The sequence below is a fragment of the Caretta caretta genome, chromosome 1 (assembly GCF_965140235.1).
Source record: "Caretta caretta isolate rCarCar2 chromosome 1, rCarCar1.hap1, whole genome shotgun sequence".
NCBI classification, from domain to species: domain Eukaryota; kingdom Metazoa; phylum Chordata; order Testudines; family Cheloniidae; genus Caretta; species Caretta caretta.
In genome coordinates, this window is record NC_134206.1 from 208,755,159 (window position 1) to 208,778,781 (window position 23,623).

General features: G+C 50.7%; 2 protein-coding genes across 9 annotated transcripts in view; one reads left to right on the top strand and one right to left on the bottom strand.

Annotated features, from left to right (window-relative positions):
• The window catches only part of WDR3 (WD repeat domain 3), a 42,219-nt gene extending 37,588 nt beyond the window's left edge, over nucleotides 1-4,631 (top strand). For all 3 annotated transcript variants that reach the window (XM_075119262.1, XM_048819622.2, XM_048819632.2), the window contains exons 24-27: nucleotides 636-679; nucleotides 1,335-1,463; nucleotides 2,551-2,644; nucleotides 3,340-4,631. In XM_075119262.1, coding sequence (XP_074975363.1) covers nucleotides 636-679; nucleotides 1,335-1,463; nucleotides 2,551-2,644; nucleotides 3,340-3,495 — 423 coding nt within the window. In that variant the 3' untranslated portion in view covers nucleotides 3,496-4,631. The remainder of the gene's footprint in view (nucleotides 1-635; nucleotides 680-1,334; nucleotides 1,464-2,550; nucleotides 2,645-3,339) is intronic.
• Nucleotides 4,632-9,410: 4,779 nt separating this feature from the next.
• Nucleotides 9,411-23,623, bottom strand: part of SPAG17 (sperm associated antigen 17) — a 299,338-nt gene continuing 285,125 nt past the window's right edge. For all 6 annotated transcript variants that reach the window (XM_048819705.2, XM_048819724.2, XM_048819697.2 and 3 more), the window contains 6 exons: nucleotides 22,697-22,848; nucleotides 21,644-21,813; nucleotides 13,830-13,890; nucleotides 12,034-12,178; nucleotides 10,510-10,647; nucleotides 9,411-9,552 (listed from right to left, as the gene is read on the bottom strand). In XM_048819705.2, the coding sequence (XP_048675662.2) occupies nucleotides 10,511-10,647; nucleotides 12,034-12,178; nucleotides 13,830-13,890; nucleotides 21,644-21,813; nucleotides 22,697-22,848 (665 nt within the window). In that variant the 3' untranslated portion in view covers nucleotides 9,411-9,552; nucleotide 10,510. The remainder of the gene's footprint in view (nucleotides 9,553-10,509; nucleotides 10,648-12,033; nucleotides 12,179-13,829; nucleotides 13,891-21,643; nucleotides 21,814-22,696; nucleotides 22,849-23,623) is intronic.

The window sequence follows — 23,623 nt, forward strand, 5'->3', positions numbered from 1 at the left end:
AGGGGCGGGGAGAAGAAGCGGAGCAGCGGCGGCAAGGAGGTGAGCTGGGGCGGGGAGCACTTCCTCTGTGCCCCCTTCCCCCTTACTTGCTGCAGCCCCCCCACCTCAGGTCACCTCCGCTCCGCTGCCTCGCACGAGCACGCCGCAGCTCCGCTTCTCCCCCCTCCCAAGCTTGTCAGCTGATTGGCGCGGCAAGCCTGGGAGGGAGGAGAAGCGGAGCTGCGGCGCGCTCAGGGGAGGGCAGAGGAACTGCTTGCGGTAACACGAATTCAGATATAACGCGGTAAAGCAGCCCCATTCCTTGGAGCACTGCTTTACCGCGTTATATCGGGGTAGAGGTGTAACATGCTTTGAGATTCATTCAATCTAGTGCAGTGGTTTTCAAACTGTGGGACTCAAGCTCTCATAAGGGGGGAATGGGAGAATAATCCTGTAATGGCGGACAAGGCCATGAAGACTTGTGAGTAAGACGTGGTAATCTAATCGTAGGAATATTATGACCCTATTTCAGATGGGGGTATGCAGTAGACTACATTGTTTGGAAAGGGTCTAAAAAGTTTGAAAACCACTGATCTAGTGCTCCCCTCGGGGCACTTCCTGACATGCCAAGCTGATGCCGTTTCCTTCTGTTACAGCCCTCGGTGTATGTGCTAGAAGTTTTCAAGAAAGTCAAGTCAAGGTGAGTCTCATGAGGATTCTTGCTGAGCAGGGCTTGCTACTGAGCAATGAAGCCTGGCTCTAGTTGGAGTCTTGGATTGGCCACTTATATTGGAGGTGGGCAGTGGTAGAAAGACTGGTGTGAATGTCACTGGTGGACTTGAAGTCGTTTAATGTATTTCATGGGTAATTCTATTACGAAAGCCACCTCTTTGGGAATGAGTGCACGCTGCGGCTGTAGAGTGTCTGCAAGTGGGGAGTAAAAATCATTCCTCCGCGGGGAGAGTTGGCCATGCAGGTGGGCCAGGAGCTCTTTTACTCAGTGGAATGGAAGGAAGCCAGCGAGATGTTCCAGGCAGGCAGAGCTGTCTAGCGTCTTTCCCACAGGGCAGGATTGTCTGTGTCCCACCCAAATGCTCTCTGCTTGCTCCCTGCCCTGGGAGATGTCGAAGAAACTGTATTCCATCCAAATGGTCCTGGCTTTCTTCAGTCAGTCTTCCCAGTCTCCTTCCTCAGAGAGGGGAGCTGCCACGTTGGACCGTGACAAGGCTGAGCGGCTTTGCACAGCATGTCGTGCCTCGCTGGGGCCCATTCTGCCGCAGAGCAGCGGCTGTTGGTGCAGTGTGGTTTGTCCATGGCTGCTGTCAGTCATCCCTGTCTCTGCACTCTCTCCTCAGTGAGTTGGAGGAGTCTCTGCTGGTGCTGCCCTTCTCGTATGTGCCTGACCTGCTTGTGCTCTTTAATGAGCACATCCAGCGGGGCTCGGAGGTGGAACTCCTCTGCCGTGCGCTCCTCTTTCTGCTCAGGTGAGTCAGGCGTCGTTCTCTCACCTCACTCACTAGTTTGAATCCAGCATTTACCAGCATCTGACGCCTGGGTGGTGGAATGTATGAAACGGGGAGGGAGGCAGGGGTATCTTGGTCCAGTTCCTAGTGGACAAGCTCCCTGGCAGTTAGTGCTAGCAGACAGGTTCTGCAGAGAGACCGTGGGCTGTCTGGGCCTGAAATGCCCTGTGGCCCCTTCTGGTTTGAGACATGGCAGCAGGGTGTTGTGTAGACAGCCAGACCCACTGCTCTTTGCCTGCATTGTAGCTAGTGAGGGGCCTTTGATCTCCTGGGCTGTGAGCCAGCACTTCCCCCAGCTGTGCTCACCTGAATGCCTGTTGTCCTTTCTCCTTGTGTAGCAGGAGTGCATTACTTTCTCTGGGCACCTGCCATGCTCGAAAGGGACACATGGGCATGCGGGGTAGGTCTGGATGACCCTGAGGTACTGCGGGATGAAGTACATTCTTACTTGGGCCTGTAGAGAATGTACTTGAGCTTTCTCTTCTTCCCCTGGAGTCCTGCCTGGCAGAGTTGGTCCTGTGTCCCCTGTATTTTGGAGGAAAGGTCCCATCGTTCTCAATATATGTGATGGGGCTGTTGTCAGGACTGTGTGCGCAGCCAGGCTGGGTCAGGACAGGGAACATGGGTCTGGCTAATATGGCCCAGATGGGGCTGCCAGCTATAGTATCAGTGTTTGAGATTTCAGAGCTCTGAAGTGCTGACGAAGCTGAGAATGATATTCCCTCATGCCCGCATGGGCTGATAGCGCATCTCACATCCAGCTCACCCAGAGCAGCCACCTAGGTCTTTAGCCGCTGTGCTGTAAAAAGAAACTATGAAATAGCCCCCGTTTCTTTTCCAGTCCACCTCTGTTGTAATATTGATCTCATTCGTTTGCACTCTGATCCGTCTCCTGTGCCCAACTTGGTGGGATCTGCACCACGTAAACACAATTAAGAAAAGCCCTCACTTTGTTCTCCTACTGAAGTCCCTTGGCCTATCGGAATGTCACTCTGCAAGGGACGCTGCATCTAACTGGGGTGCTCTCTCTGCCTGTCTTGTTCTTCAGGATACACTTTGGGCGCATCACAAGCAATCAGCTGCTCGTGACAGTGATAGAGAATCTGAAGAAAACCACCATTTCCAAAGTCAGTGAGGTCAGGGTGAGTATCTGCAGTGACCCCCCTGCCCAGACTCTGGCATAGTGACTGTACTAACGGTTACAGAGGGCATTGCTTTTGTCTCAAAGTCCAGTGTCCCCATCTGACTCTTCCCAGCCTTCCAGTAGCCTGGCCCTTTGTCATATTTCTGCTGCATGTGGGGGCAGCAGGCTGGTTCCTGGCTATAACACAGTGGCTCCATCCCCTTTTCATTTTGCTGTGGGGTTTGTTCAGACTTTACTCTCCAGTATGAATGTACTTTGTCCACAGGACACTGAAACCTCTCATGAAAGGGAAACCATCTTCACCTTTGCCATGGGCTGATGTGATTCACAAGTAACCCGCAGTGGGGGAGGTGGTGGTCTACCAGGGCTGAGTCACCTAATTGCTAGCTAACTTTCAGAAAGGGGGTTGTAGCTCCCTCCTCTTTAATACAGAGGAGTGGAGAACAGAGACTCCAACTCCCCGAATGCAGTGCTCCCTCTTGTTGTGAGCTGGGGCTGGGGTCTGCCCATTCTGCTGTGTTGATGAAGTTGGCTGTAGGCTGCACTGCATAAATCTGTGGGGCTGCATCTGGCTGCCCCTTTCCCGGAGATGGTGAAAGCATTCGTGTCTATGTGGGCTAGGAAGATGGTGACTCCCTGCCACTAGCACGGTTGAGGAATACCCAGAAATGCACTGACCATCTGTCTCTGCAGAATGTGCTGGGCTTCAATATGGCTGGGCTGCAGTTCCTGAGGAGAGAGATTGAGGCCAAGGACGAGGTGACTTTCTTTGCTGATGCGACTGACCGTTTTGAGGAGAAGAGGAGGAAGAGGAAGAAAAAAGAGAAGCTGGTTCTTGCGATGGTTTAGCTTTTGCTGTCCATAATGCAGGGCAGAGCGCGGGGCTCATGCAGCCTCCAGGTGTGCGGGGGAGCCTTTCTGAGGGCTAGTGGGCCCTGAAAGTCTCTGATTCAGTGACTGAAGCGGACTCCAGCAGATCTGCTCCTGCTCTTGTGTGCACAGAGTGTGTGTTAATTCCCTCTAGGGCATGTCACAAACCTGGGGTGGAGTGTGTCCCATTCTCTGGCTTCGATGGAACTTCCTGTACTCTGCTGGGTACGTTTACATTTGAATCCTGAATCTGAGGCTGGCCTCAAAGCTGCAGCCCATCCTTTAGACCAGCAGCCATTAGAAATGGCTTGATTTCTTCCTCCATAGAGATATGACTTGCTCTCAGTGTTTTAACTGAGGGCTTGTCTACGCTGGCAATTTGCAGCGCTGCAACTTTCTCACTCAGGGGTGTGAAAAAACACCCCCCTGAGCGCAGCACATGTCAGCGCTGTCAAGCGCCAGTGTAGGGAGCTGTGCTGGGAGCTACGCCTCTTGTGGAGGTGGCTTTTGTAGAGCAGTGGAAGAGCTCTCTCCCAGCGCTCTGCCGGGACTACACAAGCCGCGCTTTAGCGTTGCCAGTGTAGACTAGCCCTGAGTGTAGTTTGCAGACTGCTCCTGTAACATGCCAGTGTGCAAAGGGGCAGGTGGCAGGACTTTGTGCTGATGTTGCAACAGGGAGTGGCTTACAGGGACACAGGCCGTGTGGTCAGACTGAATTCCCGTGGACTGATACAAGGCCTGGCTCTCCCCGTCCCTGGCCCTTTGAAGTGTTACAGACAGACGAACAACAGTTCCTCAATGTCAGAACAGCTCCTTGGAGCTCGATGTCAGGCAGTGTGTTGTCTCTCCTCGTAACTTCCTTGGTGCCAGCTATGAAGCCTGGTAGGCCTCGTTCTGGAGGACAGAGGATTGGAGGAGGGGCCCTGCACTGTGCTGTAGAGTTATCAGCTCCACTTAGCATGTGGAGACCACGCTATGTCCCAGATCATCCCAGCTGCGCTAACTCCAGTTCATGAGGAATTTACCACTGTCCAGAATTGATGCCATTTTTGTACTTGTCATGTACTGGCTAAATCACTGCTTGTTGCTGAAATAAACGGAAGTGATCAATTCGCTGCTGCTGCTGTCAGGATGTCTGTGTAGTATGGAATATGTGGGATCCTTTCCATAAAACAGGCTAGCGGGGGGCCCCAGTCATCCTGAGCTGCACTGCTGTCTGTGTACTTGGTGAAAAACCAAATGCTGCTTCAGGCTTCCAGAACCAATGCTGCCCTGGGGCCCAGAGCTGGCTCCCTCTGGCTCACGCAACAACTGGATTTTTAAGGAGTTGCAATTGAGGAGCCCTTTATTAGCTCCATTGTCTTTACATGATGCTCAGTTACTCCTAATGACAGGTTTCAGAGTAGCAGCCATGTTAGTCTGTATCCGCAAAAAGAACAGGAGGACTTTTGTGGCACCTTAGAGACTAACAAATTTATTTGAGCATAAGCTTTCGTGAATGCATCCGATGAAGTGAGCTGTAGCTCATGAAAGCTTATGCTCAAATAAATTTGTTAGTCTCTAAGGTGTCACAAGTCCTCCTGTTCTTTTTGCAGTTACTCCTAAGACGCCCTACTGAAGGCAACAAGGTTACTCCAGTGTACCTGAGGGCAGCATTTTGCCTGCAGAACTTATTACTGGTGGTTACACACGTTAGAGAGAAGCCAGCTTGAGTCTCAGATCCAGACTGAATTTACAGAGCAGTTAGAGAGCCATTCTTTCTGTATGTAAACTGAACATACGTGCTTCGGAGTTGGTGGGAGGGTAAATGTGGAATTGTACATTGGTCACTTTTCAGAGTGGAATCTTCCAAGGAGTCTTAGCCTGACCCCCATTTCTGCAAAACCCAACTTTGTGCACACAGAACACCTGTGGTGTGTGGGCCCAAGTGAGTGTGTGGCCAAATAACTAGCACTGTGCATACAAATACTAGATTTGTACATGCATATGACTTTCTGAAAATAGGAACACAGCAATTACCAAATCAGACTAGTGCTCTGTCTTGTCTAATATCTGTTCTCTGACAACCACCCTAGATCCCCATGGAATCTGCTGGGTGGTCAGTACTTAAAATCAGGTACCTAAGGATTTATGGGACTAACTTCAGGGGTCCTAGTTTTGAAAATCTTGACCAGGGACTTCTCAGTGCTAAATATCCATTATTTGTTTTAAGGCACAGAATATATTTTATAAACAGGGTTGAAGCATATAATCCGTGCACTGCCAACCTGAAATACACTGCTTGTTCTTTGGGAAGCTACAGCGCAAGCTCAGAATGTAGCGTTGTAGAGTCAGAGAGTCCAAGTCCGGGTGGGAGGGCTGTGATCATTTAGTCTGATCTCCTGTATAACACAGGCCGAAGGACTTCCCCCCAAAGAATCCCTTTTAAACTAGAGCGTATCTTAAAAGAAACAAAAGTGTCTTGGTTTAAAAATTACCAGCGATGGAGAATCCACCTTAGGTAAATTGTTCCAATGGTTAATTACTTTCATTGTTAAAAATGTATGCCTTATATCTAGTCTGAATTTGTCTAGCTTCAACTTCTGGTCACTGCATCATGTTGTATCTTTGTCACCAAGACAGGAGTCTGTTATATCTTGACTTTAGTCAGGCTTTTAATAGTGTCTCCCATGACCTTCTCCTAAACAAACTAGGGAAATATAGCCTAGATGGAGCTACTGTAAGGTAGGTGCAGAACTGGTTGGAAAAGCATACTCCAAGAGTTCACAATCAAGCTGGACAGGCATATCCAGTGGGGTCCTGCAGGGATCTGTCCTGGTGTTATAATTGTATCTGCTAACCACTGCCTGATGGTTAGCGATATGTAGCTGCAAATCCCCAGTTGAGTGTGTTTTTTCCTCCCAAAATGGTCCAATTTTTTGGCCTCACGGTTCTTGGGAGAGGGCCCCTGGTAGCCCTGTCACGCACGCTGGTTAGCAGCATCCACTACCAGGGAGTCTGGCTTGCGGGTGGGTGTACAAATGTTCATACCCATGCGAAGGAACAAAGGACCTCCGCTCGTATCTCTTGGTAGGCGGCAGCGAGGACGGGGTCTGCCACAGTGTCTTGGTGGCATCACTAATTGTTTTGATCAGCGGCAGCACAATACGGGATGGCCCGGGTGGGGAGAGAATATCGACCATTGAGTCAGCTTCCTCCACCACCTCCTCCATTTTGATATTTTGGTTCTGGGCCACCCGTCTTAGCACCTGCTGAAGGACCCTAGTGTCCTCTAAAGCTGGAGCCGTTGAGGTGGCCGCCACCGCCTCACCCGGTGACAAAGGGGATGAGAAGGCAGCTGGCACTGGGGTCTGATCACTGCCCTCAGCCACACTGTGGTCCCCCACGGGGCAAGGAGTGACAGTGCCGCGGCTGGTGCTGCTGTCAGTTCTGTGCCATGGTAGACGCTGGGATTGGAGCCGGAGTCAGTGCTGGGAACGGTGCAGCAGCTGGTGCTGTTGGTGGAGTGCCCCAGTCTGAGGCCACTGATGCCGATGATAGGCCATGGGAGTCCAGAAGGGCCACTGGGGGCCCGGCCACTGGCCCTGTCAGGGTGCCGGGTAGGGATGACTATTGCGGTGGGAGCAGGATCTTCTGCTCCTGCTAGAGCAAGAGGACTCCGACTCCAAGGTCTCTGATTGTGATGACCAGGGAGGAGCAGAGCCTCTTGGTGCTGGGGACCGATGCCAGCTTGGGGACCGGAGCAGTTCCCCCACAGAAACCCCCAGTGCCAGTGGTTGATGTAATGGGGATGGCCTCATGGTGGATATCATCGCTGGCTTGTCCACAGAACGTACCAGGTGCTGGCAACTTCTCCCTCCTAGGAGGGGAGGGCAGCACCGTGAGTGCCAATCAGGCCGCTGCAGCCTTGAATGCCTCTGTCATGGAGGGGAATTATGTCCTTGCGGCGGCAGCCCAGTGAGCGGTGCGTTTCCGGACTTGACTGTACCCCTCCTGGGGCAGGAGTCGACGGGATCCTGGCCGATTGAGCACCCGATGTGGGGTGGCTTATGTGGTCCTTAGACCTAGCTGGGGAGTGCCCTCTGTCGGCCTTCGTCTTCCGGGGCACCGGGCAGTGAGAGCAGTGCCTCACTGAAGCTGCCCGTGGGTGGAGCTGTGGCGGTGCGGAGGATCTCAGAGTCCTTCCTCAGCACCGGTTTGCGCGTTGACAGTGCCGGCATGCTGCGCACCAAGGATGTGGCGCTTGAGGCCGGGTCAGGTGCTGTGTGCTTGGACTGGGGCTGAAGAGCCGCCTCCATAAGTAGGACTCAAGAGGCGCTGCTCTCTGTCCTTAAGGGTCCTGGGGCGAAAACCCTTACAGCTCTTACAGTGGTCTCTGAGCTGCCCCTCGCCCAGACACTTAAGGCACGAGTGTGGGTCACTCCTTGGCATAAATCTGCCATAGTCCGAGCACGGTTTAAAGCCTGGGGACCAAGGCATAGCCCGGTGCCAGGGAAAAATGTTGGGGGGGGGGGGGGGGAGACTCCCCTCTAAAAAGAAACCTATTTAAAAAAAAATACACTAACTATAACTACTATGACAGGTTTCAGAGTAGCAGCTGTGTTAGTCTGTATTCACAAAAAGAAAAGGAGGACTTGTGGCACCTTAGAGACTGATATATTTGTTAGTCTCTAAGGTGCCACAGGTCCTCCTTTTCTTATAACTACTATGCTAACTATGTAGACGAGGATAGAGCGGTCAGGAGTTACAGGCCGTAGGAAGGAACTGAGTAGGGGTCAGGTCGACAGGGCCCGACTCCAGGGGGTGGCAGGCCAACCCTAGGGATACTGCTAAGGGAAAATCTTGCAGCTGCTGTGAATGCGGCACGCTCACCAGGGCCGTCTTTAGGCATCCACAGCTGCGTGGGGCACCCAAAAATTTGGGGCACCACTGGGCTGCGGGGCCCCAGCCTGTTCTGCATGTGCTGCGCTCTGACTCGCTGTCCCTACCCATGGGCAGGCTGGCCGGCGTTGCTTCTGTGCAGTTTGCATTCGGCATCTTCCTTGTTGCACATGTGCAGAGTGAATCAGGGCAACCAATCGGCAGCACAAGTGAGAAATTTTAAAAAAAGGGGGTAAGTGGAAGAAGCCCCTTGGCCCCTCCCCTTCACCCACTGCTGCCTCCCTTTAGCTCACTCGCTGGCCAGAGGGAGATCGACAAGGGAGGAGTGGGTGTGGGGGTGCTGGGAGGGAGCCATGCACACTGGAGAGCGGAATCTCCTCCCTAAGCTGGGTGCGTGGGGAGCTCCTGGCCATAGCTTCCATCATCGCCCCGACATGCAGATTAATATACAGGCCACCAGGGCACGTGCCCAGAGGCTCCCCTGGCCAATATGGGGCCCCTAGAAAAATGGGCACCCAAGCAGACAGCCTGGGTGCCCTGGCAGAAGCTGTGTCGGTCGCTTGGTCAGTCAGTCGGTGGAGGGAAGCCTTGAGCCCCAGCAAAAGCCGTGCTGGTTGGTGGAGGGAAGCCCTGAGCCCTGGCAGAAGCCTGGGGGCAGGGGAGAGGTTCCGGCGGGCGGAGATGGTGGCAGTGCCCCCTCGACACACTGTGGTCAGCGCCGCCGGCTGGGGATTGCCTTCAGTGGAGCCCCCGCCTTCCTCCCCCATCCCTTAATATTCCCCCTCAGGTAACTTGTGTAGGGCCCCATAAATCCTCAGGATGGCCCTGGTGCACACGCCTGATTGGAATTGACATGAACAAGCACTCGAAGAACACCACTCTGTTCCAGTCATCTGACCTTTTTGTTATTTCCCACTACTCCATGAGTGGTTTGAGAAAGCTGGTCAAGAATGTGATAGGGGCCAGACAATTAAGTTACAGGCATGAGACAAATGAGCCTAAATGGAGGATGGTGAGAGGAAACAACTGTTTAATAATCAAGTTGATGTGAATTGATTTGTCAGTACATTTACTGGGATAATATTTGTACAATAACGGACTAAAATCTCAGTCTTTCAGTGCTGCTGCTTTTGATGTCACCTCTCCTGGACTGATCTGTAATGAAAGAGCAAAGAAAATGAACAAGAATAAAGAAAAGCAAAAAGAAATCTGCCCTTGTTGCAATAGAAGCACTTAATTGTCTCCAGCCATCTTTCAAAAGGTGCTACAAGCACTGCGGCTGCTCCTGCCAGCTGTGGGGCCGGGCTGCGTTACTGCTGTTGGAAGGGAACATTGGCCTGCAAAGGGATTTTCACATGTGTAAACTTCACAAAGATCTTTAAAAATAATAAATGAAGGTGGACATGGCATAAAAGATATGAGCTTAGATTTGGGATGGCCACACTGAATTCTCAAAGCTTTTCACCCACACAACCAGGTACAGTAGTTGGCATGTGCCATGTGTTGGGAGAGAAACTTTGAGAAATATTTTTGGTATTCAGAAAGAAAATAGTATGACTATATTTTTGGCAGAGTGAAAGGATGCCCTATGCTAAACTCAATGGTGTTTGCCTGTATAACGTCTGAATGCTGCTTCTGAGCAATTACAGAGTTTCACGGAATAGTCTTGACATCAACAAGCAGAGCCCTAGTGACTGGTAAAACTCAGAACACCAAAAAAGCCATTTGCACCTAAAAAGCTGCTACTTTCGGTCTCTGCTGAGAGCTACCTTATTGCTGTGGGGGTGGATGTGCAGCGACTGGGGGAGCCTGGGGGAGAGGAGAGTGTAGCTGCCAAGGGGTTTATGTGAAGATGAGAAGCAGAGACTGTGCCTCTCTGCTGGGAGTGACTCCTTTGGGACTGAGTGACTGAGAAAACCTGTACATCTCTAGCAGCCACGTCCTTTCATTACCATCATCCCATTGCTTCCCTTTAATACATAAGCACTCCGCTGTGTCTGGCTCCTGCTCTCGGTGGTGCAGGACTTGATCCTGGGGTGGGTGAGTAGCCAAGACAAGGCTCAGCTAATACTCTTCAGCTAGAAGTTGCAATGACTTATCTGTGGCACTTACGTTATCCAGGAAGTTTGTGGGGTAGTATAATCCTGAACCTGGGGGTAGGACTTGTAGAAACCAGCTGGACCATGGCCGCCTTGCCTCCCTCTGGGTAGCCCTGTGGCCTGCACTCATAGATCTCACCTGTTAACACTGGTGAGATACTTGTTAAGGGTGTAAACTTTTTTTTTTTTTTTTTTAAAACAAACAAACCTGAGGGTGTAGAGGCCTGAACACGCTCTGGAGATGAGAGGCCCTCAAAGGACCTGAGTCCAAACCATTGACCCAGCTCAAACACCAAAGTGAGCTGGGGGCCAGGGGAGCATTGGGGAAAAGAGAAAACATGGAAAGAGGGGAAAGCAATGGTTCACTGTGGGAGTCAGGACCAGGTGACTGGGAGTCAAGTAAGGAGGCTTTCGCTGCTTGGTCACCAGTCCTTGTCTAGCCCAGCTCCATAACGGATAGGATTGGCCAGCAAAGAGCATTTTGGGTCAATGTCAATTAGCTAAGGATGGTCTCAGTCTAGCTGCCACAGGACAGGGGTCCACAATATAGGAAGCACCACCCTAACTGGCAGTAGCTGCCCCCTTGTCAGCCTTAGAGGAGCCACCAGCCCTTCTCCAACCTGGGAGGGGTGGGGTCTCTTCAGTCCAGGGACACGAGTCCCTAACCTGCTGCTAGGAGAGCTGTGCATGAAGCCTTGCATTGTTCCTCCTCGTACCGACTCTTTCGCGACCAGCTCTGGCAGTCCCTCACCTTTAACCAGCAGTGCATTTGCTTCAAAGCCAAACACACCCCTCCTGTCCAAACTGTGACAACCAGCCCATCGTTCAGTGTGAACAGAACATTTCTCAGGCTTGAGGCAAAGGGGACTAATGATTCTTAAAGTTGCTCTTCCCTGGCACCAGACCGCTAGTCCCAGTTAAACAGCCCAAAGAAAAGAAAAAAAATGCCCAGCAACAAAACCTAATGAGGCAAACTGGCTTAATTCATCTGCTTGTGCGGTTATAGCCCTGCCCCCAATTCTGTGTCCATGCCTTCACGCTATGAGCCTGCTGAGGTAGGGATGGTCCCCATCTGTGTGTTCAACATCCAGCCAGTGAGGCCCAGCTCCTTAAATATCATCTAAATGTTTAATAAGGATTTTGAGCCCCTGACTGGGGTGTGTGTGCCCTCCTTAAGGTGACCAGACAGCAAGTGTGAAAAATCGGGACGGGGTGGGGGACAATTGGAACCTATATAAGAAAAAGACCCCAGAATCAGGACTGTCCCTATAAAATCGCAACTTCTGGTCACCTTAGCCCTCCTGTCCCTCTTTCCAATCATTCCCCAAAACCCACGTCTTGGGGCTGCCTTCCTGGTCTCATTCCTCCCCTCCAGTGTGTCTGGGCTTCCCATTCTGTGCAACTGACATCACTTTCAGTTGGGGTCCATCCATCAGCTCAGCTGTGTGCCTCAGAAAGGAGGCCTGAGTACAGCTGTGGATTGTCTCCAGGCCTGAGGCTACTTGGACTGTCTATACCATAAGGCAGCAAAGGATATTTGCCTTCACAGGCAGGAACAGCGTCTCCCTCTCTGTTAAAATTTCAATACGATGGGAAATTTCTCCAGAGCCCTCGGTACCTTCCACTCCAATTGCCATGGCATAAATCTCAATCTCCAGTTCAACCTGCAACCCAGCTGCCACCTGGAAGAGACAGAGTCACCCAGAGGCAGTCATGTTAGAGGTATAAAATTGGACATGTACCTTACATGTGACATAAAAAAATATACAAGGAAAGGGGGATCTTAGGTCCACCAATGGAGAAATCCTTCCCACTACTGCCAAATGCCTTGTCCCCCCTCCCCCTCATCTCTATTTTTGCTTCCTGGGTCACAACTGCTGCCTGTTGTCTCCAGTTCAGCCACACCCAGCAGCTTATTCCTGGTGTGGAGGGCTGTTTAGCAGGTGACTTTTCAGACTGTTGAGGTCTGTGCAGAATGCGTTAGTTCACCTTACATCCGTCAGAACCTGAAGTGGATTTATCCCTTGGAAAATGCATGAGAGACCAAGCCCCAAGGAGTAGGTGCAGCAGGCACAGAGTTACCAGAAGAGCTGTAACTGGGGTGGTGAGTACTGTTTGTTTTTAGACTGCCAGCCCGTCTTTTCTTGTCTCTGTTGCTCCATTCAAACATGCAAAGGAGCAAAGTGAATTTACCTTTGCCCTGTGTTGTGGTGGCGTCCCAGGCTCAGTGAAGAAGGAAAGGGAACTGTTCCTCCGCCCCAGCCTCAGTCCCAACATTCTGCACTTTCCTTCTCCCTGATTTGTCACACCCTTCTCCCCCCCCTCCCCACCCCCGCTGACTTCATGGCCCTTAGAGTACAGGAGCCTCTCAGAATGGGCTGCAGGGATGAGAAGGAGAATTTTGTCATTACTTGGGAACTAAACTGTGGTAAAACAAGGCCTAACAATTGCAAAATGATCCCTGTTATCTCTTGTAACTAATCTGTATTATGTTAAAACTGTTCATTCTCTCCCTTGTGTTTATGCTTCCTGTTTCTGTTTCCATTTTTTATTCTTTAACACTTACTGGAGAAGACGGAAACACAGAAGGGCATTTTTTATTTGTCTCTTTCAAGTGTCTAATTTCACTTCCTCCTTCCCTTCCCAAAGTGTCCTCTCCCTCTTTCATCTACAATCTTTCCTCCCTTCCTTGTCCCTCCTCCCTTGCTTCCCCGTTAACCTCCCCTTTAGTCTTAGCAGAAGGAAAGGAGAACCAGTGTGCTGCAGCTGGGGGAGAACCAGAGATAGGCATGGAGAAGTAGAGGGAAAGGAGGACTGTACAGAAGAAGAGTATCTTTTCCAAGGTCAGTCATTGGTTTGAAAGAACCTTGAGGTTAGGGCACTGAACTGGAACTCAAGAGATCTAGACTCAGCTCCCAGATCTGTCACTGACACATTGGGCCAGTCACTTCACTTCTCCAGGCTGGGCCTGCTGCTTTCTGCTGCTACTTGTGTTTGGCAAGTATCAGATCATGCTCCAGAATGCATAGAGTAGTCACCATGATAAGTTCAAAGAGCATCTCACGACAACTGCTACATTCAAACACAGGAGGCAGCATAGGTCACCCAGGCTCCCATGGTCCATGTCTCTCACCCCCTCATTTCTTCATCAGTGGGCTGCAAGAATCTGCAGATACAGAGAGTTTTCAGTTCTGGGCCCCTGCCAGCCCATCCCCCAGAGTGATGCTAGAGGGGTTTGCTGGGAAATTTTCTGGGAGCCTAGAGGGTCAGTCTGAAGTTGCCTGAAAACAAAGTACATTCTGCCCAACAATAAACATGCTCCACATGACTTACAGGTCCCGGTGTGTAAATCACTCTCAGTCCTGTGCTGGGAGGTGGCTGCTTCACCCGAAACCTGCCAGGGAAAAGAGACAATCAGTCTACCACCCGGACCAACTCAGGGTAGGCAGGGCCAACTGAAAGGAAAGTGGAGAGTCCACAGTTCCTAAATGTGGAAATCATTTTGGGCTTCCTGCCCAAGCTCCATTAACACAGTTCTTAACAAAAACAAAGGAAACCAACCATCATAATAATGAACCCAATGTACCTAACTCCCAATAGAGCTCATCAACCACTGCCTACAGCCTTAAGATAAAAAATAAAGTCCATGCTCGTCCATGCTTTGTGTATACAGGAACAGCTTTTTCAATATAACGTTAGTCTTTCTGGCATAAATGCTCTTGTGTCGTCACACACACAAATCTTTTTCTCATTTATGTGGTTTCTTACACCACTGTAATTCAGCTCACCTTGCCCTCCAGGGAGAGGCATGCCTGACCCACCTTTATATCAGTCACCAAAATGCAAAGATCCTGAAGTAAATGTGGGTCAAGGGCCACTTCCAGGATATCGCTCAGTGCCATGCCACTGTTCCAGCAGAATTATTATAATGCTACGGACAAAATCAAGCCCTCCTGTAATGTTCCCACTGCCTGCACCTGGACAGGATTTTTGCCATGGAGTCCACCCCGGGACCCTGTGTTGTTGTGGACAGCTTGGAAGGCACCCAGCTGACTAGGGACCCTGGTGAGATACCTTTCAAACTGTCCACCCCACATTACTATTGGTGAGCCTACCACATTTATCAACCAGGCTTTGCAGCACCATGACGAAAGACCCCTTTTTGTTGTAGCAATTGGGGTTGGTGAATTTCCAGATGTCAACACTCACACTTCTCCATGCTGAGGGGAACGTGCATGGTGGTGGTCTGCTGCAGCAACACCAGCGTGCGCTCCGCACAGACCTCTAGGAAACTAGCCTTCCTCAACATGAAGATCATCCCAGGTCTGCACCACTAGCTTGACCTGTAGGCTGGCCAAGACCAGAAGGGGCACTCCACCACATAAAGCCTCACCAGAGAAATGTCATGCAGACTTTAGCTCCGCCTCTTCAACAATATCCCTGTGGTGCATGACTGCCAATACATGTGAAGCAGCCTGTTCGTATTAATGAATGAAAGGCTTGTGGCACTCAGCAATCTTTGCTCCAGGCTGATGGACAGTAGTTTGAAAATGGTGCTGGTTCACAAAAGCTAGAAGAATTATAGGCTATCACAAAAGGAGTCATGAGAGTTTGTTAGTTTGAGCCCAAGTCCCAGACGTCCAGTAGGTATCATATAATGCACTTTGAGAAAAATCCCAGCATGCAAAGAGGTCAGTGGAGGAACAACGTAGCTTTGGATAGCTGCGTAGAATGCTGTGTGGTCATTTCAAACGAGAGCTGCGCTGTGTAGATACAGTGGTTCGTAGAGGAAGTAGTTTAATCTGGCATAAACAAAGCAGTGTGGACATACTCTTTTGATATAATTAGACCTGTATAATTATGGCAGAAAAACATGTACTGAAAAAACTTTCCTGTGTAGCCAAGACCTGAACTTATAAAAGAAAACCCTCTCCCAGACCCAACCACTGTTCATTATCTGAAGCATACAAAATGGAAGAGTTAACTCAGTTACTGAATGACACTAAACTGATTTAAGAGAGGTTCATAGCGGTTCAAGTGCATTTACATTAAGAGTAAGCACTGTCTAAGTAAATCAGTTCAATATTGGTTTAGTTACACTAGTGCAACCTTCCTAATATGGACCAGGCCTAAAATACGTTTGTGTCAATGTCCTACTGAGAAACAGTGATTTGCAACTGGGGGTTGGGAGTGAGGAAAGCTTCGATAGTGCTTCCTGGGGAAGGAGTGCTTCAACAGCACAGTGATGAGCATAATTTAAAAACCTCTTACTTATCTGTTCTGTAACATGTGTTCTTCCAGATGTGTCCATTCCACATTAGGGGTGTGTGTACGTGCACAGAAGCTAGAGATTTTTCCCCACAGTGGTACCCATCAAAAAATGAGTACCATTAACTATCTAAGGCTAATAACTAATTATGAAAGACTAAATTAGCTTCAGAGCAAAGGGAATAATGTGTAACTGCATACAGCATGCTTGAACTACTGACTGTGGGCAGACAGAAGGAACTTTGCCGTTGGGGCAGCTTCACCCTTTTTAATTCTCAGTGAAGAGCACAAGACGATGCAAGGTGCATGCGCTGCCCTGATGGGTACTGCTATGGCAAACATCTCCAGCTTCAGCACACTGGGTGCACACATCCCTAATGAGGAATGGACATGTGCAAGTCCTCAAAGATGAGATGCTGACACAGATTGACAGGCAAGCCCATGGATTCATTATGGTCTGTGGCATGATGAACTAAAATATATACACAGAATTTCTCTTGTTTGGACTGTGGCCCTGTGGTTTTGCAGCACTCTCCTGCTGACTAGGTCGTCAGACCATGCTTGTCACTTTGGTAACAGTATCAGACTGGAAATTCTACAGCAGATTCAGGTCAATTTTTTCTAAGGGGGAAAAGTTTCCATGGAGTGGAGTGTTGAGGTGGATTGCCTGGCGGCTGACTTTGAGCAGCCAGATACCAGGGCTATTAGAGGGGCTCAATAATCCTAACAGAATCAGGAAGGCTCTAAAGCAGCATTTTGACAATGACCCCCCCGTAATATGTGTTTCTCTAATGCATTCATCCAGGCATTGTTTATTTACCACCTTGAATGACCCTTGTAACGACTGGTGCCTGAGTGTTAATTGTAGTCTGCAAATGTGCTGATTGCCACTGTGTATGAATTCCAGCAGCAACCACTGTGTGTAGGACACAAATAACGATTCATTTTATTTTAAAGAGTAAACTTTTATTACACAGAAATACATCATTTCCATTTCTTACAAGGGACATGTCACTGAGGAGCACTCTCTGAACCAACGCTCTCACAGCTGTGTGTAAGTCCAGCTGTCATTCTGAAACCTGTCCCTAGGGGTGGAGTGCAAGGGGTACTGCGACAGACTTGCAAGGAATATGTGTGAGGAATTTGGGAAGGGCATGGAACGCAGTTCTGTATGGGCTGCAGACAGGGCCAGTGCAAGGATATTTTGTGCCCTCGGCAAAACTTCCACCTTGCGCCCCACCCTGCACATTGAGGGGTAAATCCCAACGAGCCTTTATAGACCCCAGGGCCAGCCTGCCCAGGGGCCAGCTGTTCCCAGGGGCTGCTCCCTAGATCAGGTTCCCCCCTCCCCGCCCCCTGAACTCCCCTGGAGGGTGCACAGCCCCTCCACCAGCCCTCCCCACCCCACCACGGCGGCCCCCACCCCAAGTCCACTCACTGGCTTTGCCGGGCTTGGGCCGCTGCAGCAGCTCGGCAGGGAGGAGCCGCCTTCCAGAGACACTGGAGAGCCAGACTGTCCCACTTGCGGGGGCAGCGAGCCCCAGCCATGGAGGAGCCGGCACGGCGCAGGGAGGCAGCAGCCCTGTAAAGGCGGCGGTGCCGCTAGCAGGGAGCAGCTGCACCCCCTGCCCCTCCTGCCCAGGCTGCGGCCTGGCACCCCTGGGGGCTCCTGCAGGCTGCAGCAGATGCATGCAGACACCCCCCGACTCCCCCCTCACCTAGGGTTACCATATTTCAACAATCAAAAAAGAGGATGGCGGGGGGGGGGGGGAAGAGCCGCGCCTAGCCCTGCCCCAATCCACTCCCTCCCACTTCCCACCCCCTGACTGCCCCCCTCAGAATCCCCAATCCCCCCCACCCCGCTCCTTGTCCCCTGACTGCCCCCTCCTGGGACCCCTGCCCCTAACTGCCCCCCAGAACTCCACCCCCTACCTAAGCCTCCCTGTTCCTTGTCCCCTGACTGCCCCCTCCTGAGACCCCTAGGACCCTACCTGTCCCCTGACTGCCCCAACCCTTATCCACACCCCCGCCCCAAGGACTCCCACGCCCCATCCAACCACTCCCTGCCCCTGACAGGACCCCCAGAACTCCCGACCCATCTAACCCCCCCTGCTCCCTGTCCCCTGACTGCTTCAATCCCTCTCCACACCCCTGTCCCCTGACAGGCCCCCCCCAGAACTCCCGACCCATCTAACCCTCCCCCAGCTTCCTGACTGTCCCCAGGCTGGGACTCCCTTTACCATGCCCATGCCGGTCAGACGCTGGCTCCACGTGGAGGCAAAACACGCTGCTGCGCGCACAGCCCCTCCCGCACAGAGTGCTGAGGCAGCGGGAGGGGCAGTGTTGGCTCACACGCCCGGGAGCCGCAGATGCCCGGGCTGCGGCCCCTGTGCGTCCCCTGGCTCCCCCCTCGCCATGCTTGGGCTCTGCGGCTCCCGGGCGTGAGAGCTGCCGCTGCCCCTCCCGGAGCAGGCTCAGGGCCCCGCGACCCAGGGGCAGCTCACATGCCCGGGAGCCGCAGAGCCCGAGAGCGGTGAGAGGGGCGCCGGGGGGGGCGGGGGGTGCACAGGGGCTGCCGTCCGCATGCATCTGCTGCAGCCTGCAGGAGCCCCGGGTGGGGGGTGGGGGTAGGGGTGCCGGGCCGCACCCTGGGCAGGAGGGGCAGGGGTGCGGCTGCGCCCCACTAGCGGTGCCGCTGCCTTTGCAGGGCTGCTGCCCCCCTGCGCTGTGCCGGCTCCTCCATGGCTGGGGCTCGCCGCCCCCGCAAGCCGACACTCTGGCTCTCCAGTGCCTCCGGAAGGTGGCTCCTCCCGGCCGAGCCAGGACACTGCTTTTTGGAGCCCCCAACCACTTGGCGCCCTCGGCGACCGCCTAGTTCGCCTAGTGGTTGCACCAGCCCTGGCTGCAGAGGGAGTCGAGAATGCTTGTATTCTGACTGCAGTGTAATCAGGGACCTCAGCATCTCTGTTTGGTCCTCTATCAGCCTGATCATCTGCTTCTGCCCGTTTCCTCTCCGGTCTATCCATTTTTAATTTTTCATTAATTATCCCTCTCCATGCCCTGTGATCATGATCTACAGCATCAAATGATTGCAGCACTTCTTTAAATATGTCCTCCTGGTTCACCTCCTTAGCTGGCAGAGGCACTCCCCCTGTGTGTAGGAGGTACCCCTAGAGGGCACATCTGCAGAAGCACAGGAAATGATAAATAGAGACAGTTTTGTGAGTGCACGCAGCCTTGAATCATAACAGTCAAATACACCTTTTTCTCACTGTCCCTTGGCAAGCACACAGCTTGGTGAGTACCCTAAACATGGTGATTCGGTTGGGGCGTGAGGAATGGGCAAGATGGGAAAAAGGGTCTGGGTGGTTAACAAAGGGGACCACTACAAGCCCCTAGGGGTACTATGGTAAATTCTGGCACCATTTTCCACTGGCGGAGGTGATCGAAGCTGATAATCTCACTTCTCAGGGTAACCAAGGATGCAAGAGTGCATCTCCTGCATGCATGCAGCTTCAGACGTGGTCCGTATGTAGTTCACTTGTGTGCCACTTTGTTTCCTGCAGCAGTAATTGCCAGTTGGTGTGGCAAAGTTTCCTACAGTGGGGGGAAGGAACAAAGCAGCTCTGCCAAGGAACCTTTGGCAGAGGATTGCCGAGTGCCTGCAGGAAAGTTTCCTAGAGCTCATTATAGAGGATTCCCATGAAATCTGGTCTGCATTAATCAACTTTTCTGCAAGGCTCCCACTGTATAGGGGAATGGGAAGCAGACAGAGACAGTGCTGGTCTTGTTAATTTCTATCCCTTATCCCACTTCTAACAGATAACAAAATAAAGGACAGCCCTACCTCATGACACTGTGAAGTATCAAATCAAAACGAGTACTTACCAGAGCTCCCTTCTCCTGCCTCAGCCACCAAGAGCTGGAGTGCTGTGACTGGGTAGACCACTCCAGTCAAAAAGAGGTCCTGGCTCACCATGCTACTGGACGACCTTATCGCCTGTCCCACACCCTCCTCCAGCTCCACTTCCTTGCCCACCACTTCGTCCTCGGGGTTGACTCTGCTCTCCACTGCCTCCAGCGCCCCAGAAGTATCCCAGGGGCTCTTGGGGATGGAGATGGGGTTGCCGCCCAGGGTGGCATCCAGCTACTTGTAGAAGTGGCAGGTCTTCGGTGCCAGAGTGACAGTTTGCCTCCCGGTATGACTTTCTCAGCTTCTTGATCTTAGCACAGCACTGATGCGTGTCCCTTTCGTGCCCCTTCTCCCAACAGGCCACGAGCAATCTTCCCGTAAGTATCACAGAATCTCAGGGTTGGAAGGGACCTCAGGAGGTCATCTAGTCCAACCCCCTGCTCAAAGCAGGACCAATCCCCAATTTTTGCCCCAGATCCCTAAACGGCCCCCTCAAGGATTGAACTCACAACCCTGGGTTTAGCAGGCCAATGCTCAAACCACTGAGCTGTTCCTCCCCTCAGAGTTCCTATGGCTGGAGCGGAGCTGGGATTGCACAGCCTCTTCTCCCCACAGACACAGCAGATCCAACAACTCCGGAGTACTTCAGGCGGGAACACATTTACTTCAAGGAGCTGGCATGGTCAGCTGGAAAGATGCTATGTGAACTGTCCACACTGAGCAAACAGGAAGTGGAATTTCAAAAATCCCCAGGCCTTTAAAGGGGAAGGGTTGCATGCCTGTGTACTTGGCTTCAGGGCAGTGGAGTTCAAACTTCTGAGCAGAGCGGTCACGATGGGCATTGTGGAACACCTCCTGGAGGCCACTTAGGGTGTCATAAGCAATTGTGATGTGTACACTGACACGGTCACTCTAATTTTGTTGCAAAATCTGTGCATCTCGTCAAAGTGTTTTTATTATGTTGGCAAAGCAGCAGAATTAAATCGGCAGGAGGAGAATTGTAACGTGTACACCTCCACTGTTTTGCTGATGAAAGCTGACTTTTGTCAACAGAACTGTTAGTGTAGGCAAGGCCTTAAACTGTAATCTTTAGCTTTCAGCATTAACACATCATGGAGATGAATGGGGCAGTTCACACCTCTTAGAGCTATTGTTTTAGGCCCTTTGCAGACTCAGGAAGCTAACACAGCATCATTTATACTCAGGTCACATTTTGAACATTTTCTTTACAACCATAAGGACCAGAAAATGTAGTTTAAAAAAAAAGTTCAGTTGTGGAATTCAAACCCACTGCAGGGAGTGGATAATGCAGCAAATTCTGTGGTTCTGTAATATGTGGGGCCCTGACTACACTATACACACCAACAAATAGGGCAGCTGCTGCAAGCCTCAAACGGGCATGTTGCGGGGTGGCTACTACCCAAGCTCCAAGCCAGTTTGCTGCGGGGCAGTCGCCATATGCTGTGGGTATGACTTTGCTTTTAAAATGTAAGATGAAAACTTTCCCCCTTTTTGGAGCAAAATACATCCACAGCCACTGAGCTGCCGCCTTTCTGGAAAGAGCAGCCCCACTAACACTGAAAGCAGAGAGTGCTGCAGAGCACAGACCCAGCTAGGAAATATTGTCTCTCACCTGACTAAAGCCAGGTGCTAGTTGCTTTGAAGTGCTAAATCTTGTGTGCTAGGAATTTGCTGTCATTGCTCTACATACTCAGTGCTACTGCTCTCTCTCTCTTGCCTAGCATTAATTACATTTTAATTCTATTATTTCTATGATTGTGTTTTCTGAAGCCAGATGTTTTAGAATATCATTCCAATACGGAGGATTCCAAATACAAATGCCACCTGGAGTCTGATTAGTCTCATGACACTATCAGAGTTCACAGCTAAGAGGAAGTGCACATTTGGCCTGCAGATGGAGTTAGGTGACCGTTTTAAAACAGGTTTAAAGACAGTTTGATCTAACCTTATGAAGTCCACTCCAACATTTTTCAGAGTGACTGTCGTGGCGTAAGTATAACCCTCCTTCAGCACCCCAAATATCACTTTAGGTGGGATGAGATGGAATCCACATAGATGCTGAGTTGCTGTTGCAACAGAAGATGTGTTGACTTTTCCCCCAACAGGATCTTCTACCTTTGCAAACAAGATCAATACATTACCTGGGCAATAGGAGAGGGAATTAAAAACTAAACCACATAGAAGACTGTAGGTGGCAATAAAGAACTTATCCCGAGATAACAGGAAGGTGCTTATAAGGACAGAAACTATAGCTCGCCTCCTATAACAGTGCTGTCTGCCAAGTTTAATGATGCCAACTTCTGTTAATGGCTTATCTGCTACAGTCCAAATACTGACACAAGACAGGTTTCAGAGCAGCAGCCGTGTTAGTCTGTATTCGCAAAAAGAAAGGGAGGACTTGTGGCACCTTAGAGACTAATGAAGTGAGCTGAGGCTCACGAAAGCTTATGCTCAAATAAATTTGTTAGTCTCCAAGGTGCCACAAGTCCTCCTTTTCTTCTTGACACAGGACAGTTTCTCATACTTTTAAGGGGGAGAGAAAGAAAGGAAAAGCAAATGGCTAAATACAAATGACTGGGCAGCTAAGATTGTTAAAGACTAAGGCCAACATTTTCAAATTTGGGGTCCTAAAGTAAAGTAGGCCACCTATCTCCATATTTAGGAATCTAGATAAAAGTGGCCCTATTTTCAGAGGTATTGAGCCACTGAAGTCAGTGGGAATTGGAGGCACTCAGTACTCCTGAAAATCAGGGTACTTTTATTTAGGTGCCTAAATATGGACCTAGGTGCTTCACTTTAGGCACCCAAGTTTGTGGCCTAATGACTCAGGGAGAAGTTGTTTCTGGGACAGTCAGCCCCAGATAAATTGCAAGTGCTATTGCTTCAGGAAAGAGAAATTCCAAAAAGTGACCAGCGCTGCTGCAGAGTGACTGAACAACGGTGCACAAAAGAGACGTGCAAAGGGAGATAAACATTATCCAAGAACATTTTATTTTACCTTTTCATTGAGTACAGATTCTGGCTTGCACCCCTGGATTGATAATGGTAATTTCACCTTCTCTTTTCTTGGCTGCCCCGCAGCATCCACCAGCAAGCTCTGGGTGCGAGACTGGAAGGGTATCCCAGATGTGCACACAGCCATTTCCACTTCTATTCAGAAGCCAAGATTTCAAAGAGTGACATTGAATTTTGCACAAAGGGAGCCCAATTCTGCAGTTCTTGTGCAAAAAAGAACTCTTACTAACTTCAATAGGAATATGGTCTGCATAATGTCTGTAGGATCAGGGTTGGTATTTTTATTTATCAGAGCAATGTAAGAGTGGAAAGGCCTTTTTAAAATCTACTACCAGGAAACAAATATCTTGGGGCCACTGGAGAGAAAAGGGATTTCTGTCTCTTAGTCCTACTGACTTTTCTTTTTAGAAATATCGAGGAGAAAAAAATAGATACCACTCATGCTAGCACAGCAACCTGTGTTTGCATTTTGACTCTTGCACGTTTTAAGAGTAAGTTACTATGGTTAAGAATATCCTGTGCAAAGCCTCTGTTCCTTGCTTTACATGTCATGTGGCCCTTAAGGGGCTGAATATAAACTAGAGAGCCCATGGAGGTGGAACTCTGGGGAAATCTGCATAAGCAACTGGGGAGGCTTGGGAGGTTCAGCACTGGCTTCAGGGCTTAGAGCAGTTGGACTTGAACTTGGATCTCCCATATCAGAAGCATTGGTCTACAGAGTCATTCTCACACTCTCTCTCTGGCCCAATGACTATTTATTTATACACAGCACTATAGATATATCCAGTGGTGAGCTGGAGCCGGTTCGCACCAGTTTGCTGGAACTGGTTTTTAAATTTAGAAGCCCTTTTAGAACCGGTTGTCCCTCGCGGGACAACCAGCCAAAAGTGGCACCTTAGGCGCCAACTCT